Here is an 11956-nt window from a genome sequence, read left to right on the forward strand (position 1 = left end):
TAAATTTACAGCACAATTGTTTCTTGCAGGCTCATCCAGAACCCTAATTCATTTTCCATATGAAAGCAAGGAACATGCTAAATTTGAAAAAAATCAGGTTTTCTGCTGATTTTTATTTTGTTGAAAAGGTTTCTTTTCATTTCCTATACTGAAGATAGAGACACCCAGTGTATATTCCTAAGCGGTTTATTGCCTAAATTCTCCATATCTAAAGAATGGTGAATGTCTTTAAAAAAATGTGTTACTCAGATAATACTCTTTCAAAAACCGTTTTGTTACCCTTTTTTCTATATATTAATCTTTAATACTCATAATACCCATATTGGGTTTCCCTATTTTGGAAGCTCTCTAAGTCCCTCTGAGCGATATCTGATATGTACAGCGAGGAGCCACAGTTCTGGTGTTCTGTCTATGTCCGCATTCTGTTGTGCTATTTACAAAATATAAATGTTTAAATACCTTAACAGAGTTTAAAGATCTCCTGAATCAGCAAAGTAGTGTAATATTAGTGTTATTTTGAGATAAAGTTGTGCTCAGATTTTCGTTTTTTTGCTGTTAGCAGTACTGCAAGCAATATGTTTGGCTTGCATATATTCTGGTTGTAACTTCTTTTGTTTTTATTTTCACTTTTATTCTCCTCATGTTTTTAACCACCATACTTTTATTTCCTTTGTGCGTGTAGCTTTTTGTTGGCAATATGCAGCAATCATAAATGGTATTATGTCCACGCACAATCATGACAGGTATGTCTTGTATACAAGTTCAGGACTTTTACCTATGCAAGATACTTTTGCACCAATTTATTCTTGGATAGATCATTTAGAGGAGTTCCAATACAAGAAAGCACTTAGCAGGAGGTAATTCCAAAAGACCTTTGTTATCTGATGCGCCCACACATAAGATCCTCCATCTAAAACAAGGAAGTAAACTCAACTTAAAAATAACCTCCCAACTGGCAGGTTTTATTCTATACCAGAAAAGACTGAAGTCTCTTTTGCCAGGGATCTTCAGCCTGCATGTCAGGACTTTTTCATTTTGTGTATTCTGAGCTGCACATGCACTCGAGCTGTCATCTAAAGATGGCTAAAGACTCCAAACCTGGAAGAACTACAGACGACGATGACATGAAACAAAGAGGAACATCACATCCATTACAGCTCTAGAAGGGGTGCTGTTACAGGTAAGTCTGCCATAATTTGCCAATGTGATGAGCTTCTTTGCAAATAATAGGGGTATCATGGGTGCCAGTTGCAGAGTTTAACTCCATTTAAAGTCCTAAAGTTAATAAAGACCTTTTTAAAGGAAGCATAGACGATTCCTTGCTGACCTCACCTTTGAAAAAACTATTTCTCTGACCAGTTGAATCAGTTTTATGGATCTGCAATTTTTCCCGAACTACTTCCCCAAATACTGAAGCCAGAGACATATAGGTCATTGGTATTTTCAGAAGGTAATTCTCCTTATTTTACTCTAAGTTCATTGACTTGTTCTTAAAACTTGTTCAGGGACTTGTTAAAACCTATAAATATCATAAAAAATAGAAAGTGGCATGCAGATTTCCACTTAAGTTATTTTATTATAGGAAAAGGCTATAGAAAACTGCAGATAATTAATTATATTGCATAGTCTGATTATTTTACAGCTTACATTTATATATACATTTACTTGTGATTAGTAAGGATAAACTTTGCCCTATAGAGGAAAAACCAGTGTACATAGGTCCTCTGAATAAATCGTGTCACTGAGTTCATTAAAATATGTAAAAAATGTTTAATGAGTGATGCATTTTATGAAGCCTGTTTAATGAACAAGCAGACCTGCTCTTTCTCTGTGCGTAACTAAACAGTCACTGATCTGGCACCTTTGTCATTATTAGCAAGGCTATTAGCAAGATGCAGTCAGGTCAGATGAAGTCAGGAACAGTGTCACAAGACTATGACAAGAATGAAACAGATGGAAAAGTTGGTTTGAAAAGGCGTTTGGGATTTTTTGATAGTTTGAGCTTTCTAGTGGGTACTATTATAGGTGCAGGAATATTCGTCTCTCCTAAAGGTGTTCTGGAATACTCCCAGCTCAATATTGGAGTTGCACTTTGCATTTGGGCAGCCTGTGGTGTGATATGTATACTATGCACCCTTTGCTATGCAGAGCTGGGTTCATCTTTACCGTTTGCTGGAGGGGAATATTACCACGTCAGACGAGGACTAGGACCTATACCAGCTTTTATTACCATCTGGACTTTAACATTATTCATAAGACCATCATCCAATGCAGCCAGAGCCCTGACCTTTGCCGAGTATGTCAGCCGTCCATTTTATAGCGGATGTCCTCCACCTGAACTTCTCAAGAAATCTTTAGCAATTGGAATTCTTCTGACTTTGGGTGTCATAAATTCTAAGAGTATCAAGTTGGCTACTTGGGTTCAGAATATATTCACAATCCTGAAAATGATGGCCTTGACACTTATTATTGTCTATGGCTTCATCGAGTTTGCAACTAATCCAGATGCTTCAAAACCTTTTCAGGATGCATTTAATTCGCAGTTTCCAAATGCAGCACAAACTGCAGAGGCCTTTTTTCAAGGGCTGTATGCCTATGGGGGGTGGAACTTCCTAAACTATATGGCAGGTATGTATGTGTTATATATTATATTATATATATTTATTAATTTATTAATATTTGTAGATAATTGGTTTAGTAAGAACAAATATGTGAGCAATGTATGGGATCATTAGATATTCCATTTTCATAAGTTTAGTTGCAAAACCTAATAATGTTGGGGCTACAAACAAGGTCTAACTGATGATTAAGCTGTCTATACACTATTGTACAATCTCCTTTAGATCTATCATCAATAATGCTACATAATTCGCCTGTCTGATGTAACACAAATACACATTGAGAATGTTGTGTTGTATACTTGCCATACATACCAAAATAAACAGATTGACCTGGCATGGGTTCTAGTATAAACAGCCCCATCTTTTGAAGATTTTGTCAGACACCCCAATGTCTATATATGCACAATAAACTATTTAGCACAACAAGCTGCAGAATTATTTGTTGTACAGCGTTGCATACACAGGCAGGATTGGTCATTTTGTAACTAATATTTCTATCTCACCCATTTATTTGATAGCCAAAGAGACAAAAAGTCAAATTTTTTTTCTGTATAAGCCACTCATCAGCAAACTTTATATATTAGGCATCCAACTTTATGGCAGGATTAAGTGGATCTGGTAAAAAATAGCCCCAAGAAGGCAGTATATTATTCTATATGAGCGAATGTTTTAAGATAAAGAGATGCATTAGGTAGCTTACAATAGGAGGAAGTTGTAGTTTCATATGCAGAAAAATATTTTCTTTGTATATCTTTGTGTAAAATATCAGATATGAAACACTGCTGTTAGTAAATCTAATCCCTATTCAGATACCATCTCATTTTCTGGAGCGATGTATTTCATACTTCTGTGTGCTTCAAGGTTGGTCATACGCATTTCCTCTTCTTCTCTATCCCGCAGACTCACTTTAAGGTTCAGTGTTTGTCTTCTTCCATGTTAAATGATGCCCAATATATTCAACATTTTTATAGACTTCACTATTGCATGACAATATCATACTTAAGGGTTCTGAAAGAGCGTTGCCAGGGCCATAACCACCCAGTCTTGACTTGTGTATGTGTGTCCCTGGTGAACCCTACTTACCTTATGAGCACCCATGCCTTTTACTGGTTGCAGAGAGGGTCCACTCCAACATGTGACAGTTTTTACCACTTTTCTTTTCTCACTGCAGGTTTATTAGAAAAACTGTTCATATACATGAAAACAGTGGCATCTTCTAGAACAGTTGTACTGCAACAACGTCAAGCCATTTAAATCCTAAATTCATTTTCAGCTTTAAAATGTTAAAAACACATACCTATTGTCATGAAGTCCTAAATAACAACATATAATTACCACTTGCAAACATACAAATATTACAACACAGAAATATTAAGCATATAAACATAATAATAAACATATGAAAATATATGATCATTTTGCTTTAAGAGCTGATAGTGCTCCACAGATTCAAAAAGGTAAGTAATAATCTACAATTAGCTGTTGGTTCTATAACTAACAACAAACAAATGGAATAACAACACAGACTTGTGCATTCTGTGTCAATGTTATCCATTAATTACAAAGGAACTATCAAGCAAGAAATCATGTAAGGGCTCATAGTATCCATTAATATCTAGGAAATATAAAAGAAGACAGTCCAATTAAAATGATCAATCTTTGCTATGGGCTTGTGCTTTTAATTTAATGAAAAGCAACTGCTCAAGTTAATGTGATTTCATCTGTTCAGAAGATTGCAATTGCCAATTGTGTCACTGTGCTTTATGACTAATCCTTTTTTTTACCTGGTTGACCTATGACTCAACAAACACACCGGACGTAAATGTTCTCTAGCAGGACTTGCTGTTTACAGGGTGCATATTTACAAAGCATTATGCTTCTTCGCTATGCTTAGAATAGCTCACAACTGTACGTAGCCTTTTCTCCTGGTCACAATCCTGGCAAGCTTCTCTTGTACTTGGCAACCCTACCACGTTAAAAGGAACTAAACCTGTTGATGGGTGGCGCCATCTTTGCAGCCAGCTCCTCGTCTGACTTCCTAGAAGATCCTATTCTGTCATTGGATGATGTAACTCCTGCATGTGTGCAGAAGGTACATTATTCATGGTGGCTGAGCTCTAAATTACATTCGCAGTACAGTTTCTTAACAAATTGGTTGTTTGTAGGCACCACTCCTTTCTGCCCTCCAAAAACACTAAAGGGTTAGACTAGATTTTACAAAAAGGTGATTATAGGCAAAGCATAGGTACAATGTATAGTTGGAAGTTCCCTGTTGGTGGCATGGATCAACAGGGAACTGTGGTTAATAATTTACAAGTGGCTTATAAGGAAGCTGTGCTTTCCAAGACACTTGTAAATTATTAACCACAGTTTAAAACATATATAAAATAACTGTATTATCCATTTATACCTTTAGAGAGAGCTGTCCTGTGTGGCACCTTTAAAGAGAACTGTCCTGTGTGGCACCTTTAGAGAGAACTGTCCTGTGTGTAAATCAGAAGTGGGTGGATAGAAACACAAATCCCATATTTGCTTTTTATCTAGACATTTATCTGTTGGTCTGAAGTTCATCTTTGGGCAAAAACTATAAAATTAACTCAAAATATGTGTTTTAAAGAGAAACTATAGTGTACTTCTAACAAAGTATTTAGCATATCATTCTGGCTAACAATAATGATACAAAATTTTAATGACATAGACTTTTTAAACATTATTATTTAGGACATCACTTCCCTATGTCAAATTATTCATTACATCTATAGCAGTTCTCTGGTCTAGTGGTTAGCAATGCTAGCTTGCAAAAACCTGGACCCTGTCTGTACACAGGGGTGTAGTGGGGCGAGCACGTGTGGGCACGCCATGCCATCACTTTTTTCTGGGAATGAGGAGTTTACATAACAAGGATGTGCATGTGCACTTGCCATGCATAGCCTTAACTATTACCGTGCCCCCTCTTTTTTTTTTTTACGGCTACACCCTTGTCTGTACAGAGGCTGTGTGTTAACTGTAGACCATACAGCTTTTTAGGAAAATCAAGCCTGTTTTTAATGGATATGGTAAAATATTGAATTAAACAAATATCTGATAAAAACAAGGGTATTTCCCCTTTGGGTATTGCGCAGCGGGCATTTCAGGGAATTGTTGGGCAATTATATCTTAATGAGTAGTACAAATGTTGTGTTGGTGGCATTTTTATCAATTTTGTTAAATCAATTTTTTGCTTTACTATGTTTGATATTAAGTGGTAAAACTATCCATTTTCTCTGATCCAAACCGGTAATGGAAATAGTAATCATTTGCCGGAGAGAGCATATACTGTATCTTATAATGCATACCAGCTTTATGATAATTTGCTAATAAGAACTGTGGTGTTCTGGCATTTAATTGAAATGTAGCAGCAACAAAGTGCTTTTGAAAACTTTTCCAATCAGTTATTCCTGCCAAATTTAATTTATTAAGACAATGCTCCGGTATGTGGTTTGATGTATTTAAATAGGAAGCTATTTCCAGCATTTATTCACAGATGGGAAATTCTCTAATGATATTGTAAATGAGACTCATTGCTTTTAAGTGTGTTTTATGGCAAAGTAAAATATGCTGCACTTTAATTGCACCATCAACAACACAGAATGTTTACCCCCTAGGTGGAAAAGAAATTAGCTTTCCAGCTGAGTGAATTCTTACTAAGTGTACATATGTTCAACTATACCATTGTATACATGCCAATAATTGCTTGGTATAGCAACACTGTGTATTGTAAAGCTATAATTAGGTGTAATCAGGTCCGCTAAATTGGTCCTGAGTTTTTGTGTTGTTTTGTACATTGTGTACTTGTCTGTTTAACTTAGGCTGTCAGACAAGCTGGGACACAATAAAACCACATTGCTTAGAGTTTAAAATTGGTCTCACCTGATTTCAGATAAATTTATTTTAACTACCACGATTTGTTCTGGAGTATATGGAAGAAACTGTGCCTCTTTATTATTTATTTTGTAATGTGTAGCTCTTCTTTAAACAAGTTGGATTGCATTAGTTTTCTATATTTAGCAGTTCTGGAGGAGTAATACATCAACCCAGTATGTGAAAGCAAGGAATGCTAGAAGAGCTGCAGAACAACACAAACATTAATTTTATATAAATAAGTTTAAAAAAGTTTGGCAAACAAATAAAGTTGACTGTGTATAAATACACTATAGGTAAACTTACACAACATGAAAAAGTGAAAAGACAAAACTTTTTTCTAATTTTAGATATTTATTCAGAGGAGGGTTTATAACCTCTGGAATGTTTATATAACCATGTGTCTATCAGGTTAGTTCCCCTGCCTTTCTGGTGGCAGAACAGGAAAAGAGAGGATTTTCCCTGATCAAAAGCAAATTCTACCTCTAATAGTGAACACTTAGACAGGTGTCCACAATGAGGGATCCCAGCCACCACCATCAATTTGTTTTAAGGCGATTGTCCTTCTAGATGATTGTTTTGGAGGCAATGGCAAAAAAGAGAGCAACAGGGTTTTTCTTACAGAGGACAGACAGTATTAACATCCTGACAAAGATACTAACCCTTCCCCATTCAACTAAAAACTAGGAATACATTTTTTTACAGCCACTAGACAACAGATTTGTCATGTACTAGCTAATGCTACAGTTTGGTAATCTAGCAGTGGCTTCTTCTCTTTTCTGCAATCCACGGACTGGTATATTGATCTCTAATGCACACATATATTATATATATTGCTTATGTTTCAGGTTGGCCGATTGTGCTGTCAGGGACAAGACTTGGCAGAGATAAAAAGGGCGAAGAAGAAGGGAAGCCACTTGTCCGCTTTTCATTTCCTAATAAAGCATGTCTCCCTATGGTGTGTCATAGTATAGTATACACATGTGTAGTAACAACCCGATCTCATATTCTTTATATGTGTAGTAGATTGGAAAAGAATGCATACAAGAACTTCCAGCAGATAGGAATGTTGGAACATTGAAAAAACAGACCCCATCAGCTTTTTGCTACAAAGCGCCATGATTTGAATTACACCCCTGCTCAGCAATAACCAAGATATTAGGATTCAAAAGTTGTTTTGTTTTTCAATGTACTTTCAATGATTTTCATTCACTGCAGAAAGAATATTTGATGAAAAGCCTGAAGTTTTAAATGGTGCCTTCAATCGTTCCCATAGATCACTTGTTTAGCATTTCCCTATGACAAGACTTGCACTGTTTTATTGATTATTTTTGTTTTTTTCAATTTTTAGAGGAAATAAAAAACCCAAGCAAGAATATTCCTCGCAGTGTAATAACAGCCATGTGTGCCGTGATTGTCTTCTACTTGCTGGTGAACATCTCATACCTCACGGTCCTGACACCCAGAGAGCTTATATCCTCAGGTACAGCCATTTCTATTGAATAAATTTTCTCTGAAACTTTTGCAGAGTAAATCACTTTTTCTGGAGTAAGTAGGGAATTTAGAGTCATATGCTACTTGGATATTTGGGACTTTAAATTAAAACTCCTTGCATAACATATAGTCTAAGGTGGTAAGGAATAGTATACCAATTTTTGCAACTTCACTATAGATGTATATCATGCTAAGGCTCTGCTTTCGGTTTCAAATCCACAGTATATGATGGTGTAACACAATTTTCTTCCTAAAGCAGAAGTAAACCCAAAACTAACCCAAAAGAAAAAAAAAATTAACACTTACCCTTAATCCGCAGAGCAGTCTATTCGTTGGGAGGTTCCTTCTATCTGGTTCCGTGTCATCCTGGTATCCATCTTTGGACCACTGCAGAGGGAGGGCCAGGCGCCGCCATCTTCTCCTCTCTTCTTCCTCCTACGTCACCCGATCTCGGACTGCGCAGGCGCGAAATCGGATGATGTGGATTGGGAAAAAACTTGCCGATCTCGTTGTGCATGCATGCGATCTGCAATTTTTTCCTTATTGATGAAAGGGTTCTTTCTGCCCGTGTCCGAGATGCAGGCCTGTGCAGAAGAAGCAGCCTAGAGCCTCACGGGATGCCTGACATAGGCGCTTCCATTCATTTTTGATTGCCTAGGCGATTGAGAATTAAGGGGGTAGTGTTGCACTTCAAAAAACACAAACAAACAGAATTTTTGCTTTAAATAAAGGATTGTCTACCCTTTTATGTAAAGTGAAAATTCTGAGTTTACGTACACTTTAAGTCTAATATTTTAATATGGACCAGAAACAATAGTAGAACATGCTTGTCAGAGAAACCTCAGGGTGGTAGACCTCACAAAACAATCTCTTCATATTATTTACATTTTGCATGTAAATTGCTCCATATTTCAGTTGTATGTTTTAGGCTGAGTTTGTCTTTGAAGAATCTGTGATAGCTATTTTCAGTGAGTGCTGTAGGTATTGAATAGAGTCAACTCCTTCAAACTATTCATATTTTGTTGCTTTACCCAATTAAATGAAGACACATGTACAAAGAATATTTTTCCAACTGTACCTTACTGATATTCAAGTACATCCATTACTTACATCCAAGTGATTAATAGCCATATTGGATATTTCTCTAACAAATTCACACATCTAGACTGTTCAGTATTTGCCCATTCTTTACAGACCTTTTCAAAATTAATCAATTTGGATGATGACTATTGGTGGACTGCAATTTTCAAGGCATTCCACAGATTTTCAATAGGGATTGTGACGAACGCCCTCTCAGTCTGCACCCCTGCGCATTAACTTTCCAGCACGCTCAGCAACAATCCACACACCAGTTGGCTGAGAACGGGCGGTCAAGGGGCAAGGTTAACTATTCTGTTACCCCTTACCAAACACACTATCACAGGTAGACTGCCACCACATGCTTGGACAGAAGCACGCACCGTTACCCTTGACAACTGCAGTTATGATTCTGCTACTCCAGACAGGCATGTCCCAGCAATCACAATGTTTATAGTAGTGTTTCAAGTTAGAACGTTAAACTATTTCTACTTAGAGCATTTATAGATTCAGCTTACACTTTTTATAGTGTTTAATAAGTAAAAACATACATAAACAATTACAGAAAAATAAAGACTAATCTAAGAACAATAACAGAACAATAGCAACAGCATAAAATAAAAGGGAAAACTGTAATAATTGGTAGAGTAGAGGTTGGTAGAGGTAGAGTTGGTTTCCCTTGGTCCAGGTTGCTGTGTGAAGTCCAAATTATTAGTCACTTATGAGTCACTGGGCTCCCTGCAGTGCTCAATATGTCATTGCTGTTGTCCCTAGCAACAAGATGGAATCAGTGAGAGCTTCCTGCCAGACTTACATGGCTTTTTCTAGGCCAACAACAGAGGTGGAACTAATACAACAATCCAATAATAGCAGGGTGGGGGCTGTCTGAGGGGCTGTGTACACATAGATTAGGATGCTCTGTGGACACTTCCAAAATGCCCTTGTTGTAGCCAATATTATTAATTTTATAAGTACAGGTTGTATGAAATGCCCACCCCCATATTCTTAATCACCACAAAATTTGGAGTTCACAGAGACCAAACTTGGCATGTCTGGGACTTGTGGTTCAACAGAACAGGCTACATATGGTTTACAGGCTTTCCTGAGGCCTAGGAAAAAAGTCCTTGATCTCAAAATTCTCACCATAATGATCCAACTACAAATCAGTCAACTACTATTTTATACAGAATAGTATATTAGAAATAAAAAGTTTATTAATAAATGGGTTTCAGAATACAGCTCAGAGTTCAATCAGAGGCCACTCTAGTAGCCTTATTTGCGTTTATGACCCTGGTCTGTTTTTAAAACAAAGACATTTTAAAAGAAGACAATTTTATATTTAAAGAGGAGATCAGGAATTATTGTTAGCCCCAATATCACAGGGATTATGTCATAGATCAGACTAGGTCACACAAGAACATTCACCTTCTCTTTCAGCCATTATGTGGTCAGTTTTGTGGTGTGCTTTAGGTCATCTGTTGTCACAATGTACCTTCTTCCCAATGCCAACTTTCTAGGAGTAGGCAAAATGTTTTCCTCAAGCATTGTCAAGTACTCTGTTTGCCTACACTTTTTATTCTATCCTGACAAGTGTCCCATTCCCTACAGAGAAACACTCCCACAACAGAATGCTTTCACCACCATGTTCTACTGTATGTATGATGTTTTTTTAATAGTGAGTTGTGTTGGATTTCTGCCAGTTGTAATGTGCTGTTTGATGTTGAATAGCTCTTTTAATGCAACCCTCCCATGCAAACCATATTTGTGTAGCACTTGTGATATTGTTGTCACATGCACACAATGATAACCAAGATAACTCATACATTCCTGCAAGTGTTTTTCTTCTTCTCGCAAGTGCAACTTCTAAATTATACACTTATGCTTCAATGAATTGAGAAAGCCTTTGGAATTCTTTTGGTATTTATCTTCCGAGTTGTGCCTGTCCACAACATTATCCCTGAGATCTTTTTACTGTCCCTTTCCACCCACAGTTTGCCTTCAGGTTAAATATTAGGCACTATAATTCTCCAGAAATGGCTGTAACTAATAAAGGTGAGTACAAGTGATCACAGGTGGAAGTCAATTATGTAGCTTGCTGTGCAATAGAGGAGATTAGTTACATCCGATTAAGTTTACAACTATTTTTTTTTAGGAAAGAGATGATCTCTTATCAATCTCAGTAATTCTATTTTCTTTTTTACGAACTGCCACTATTATATCTTTTATTTAAATGTTATATGTTGCATTGGGTAAATACAAGTGAAGTTATTAATTTGTATATGTGTCTTCATTTCACCCTATTGATTGTACAGCGCTGCGTAATATGTTAGCACTAAATAAATCCTGTTTAATAATATATTAATAATAATATTTCAGACTGAAAAACAACAAATCCAAATATTTTGATGGTAATCTTTTCTACCCTCTTTGTACATGTAATACTGCATCTACTGCCACAACCTTTTGTTTACTGGGAGGCTAAAACATCCTATATACTTATGTGAGACACCTATAAGAATAAACAATAAGGCAGCTACCTTTGCAAATATTTAACCTAAAAGATTTTTTTTAAACCACAAATGTAAAATTCTTTGTACAGAAGAATTGTTCCTACATTCCCAAGAAACTGGCCAATGGTATATTGCTGTGAAGTTGAGTTTTAATATCATTGTTATGTTTTGTTCACATAATGGTTACAAAGATGTGTTAAGGTATGATAAAAATAGAACAGCAAGCTAAAGTTCAAATTTAAGGTGAGATTTACCTTTTTTCAACTAAATGGGGATTAGCGACACAATAGTGCAAGGAGAGCCTGCTGAATATTGCTTCATTCAGTTAATTACATACATCTCTGGATAAGGACA

At 36.4% G+C, this 11956-nt stretch overlaps 1 protein-coding gene across 1 annotated transcript in view; it reads left to right on the top strand.

Annotated features, from left to right (window-relative positions):
- The first annotated feature begins 1892 nt into the window (after window positions 1-1892).
- The window catches only part of LOC140331912 (solute carrier family 7 member 13-like), a 25759-nt gene continuing 15695 nt past the window's right edge, over window positions 1893-11956 (top strand). Inside the window, exons 1-2 of the mRNA XM_072413246.1 lie at window positions 1893-2628; window positions 7873-8004. Coding sequence (XP_072269347.1) covers window positions 1893-2628; window positions 7873-8004 — 868 coding nt within the window. The remainder of the gene's footprint in view (window positions 2629-7872; window positions 8005-11956) is intronic.

This window comes from Pyxicephalus adspersus, chromosome 5, assembly GCF_032062135.1.
Source record: "Pyxicephalus adspersus chromosome 5, UCB_Pads_2.0, whole genome shotgun sequence".
Classification (NCBI taxonomy): Eukaryota; Metazoa; Chordata; class Amphibia; order Anura; family Pyxicephalidae; genus Pyxicephalus; species Pyxicephalus adspersus.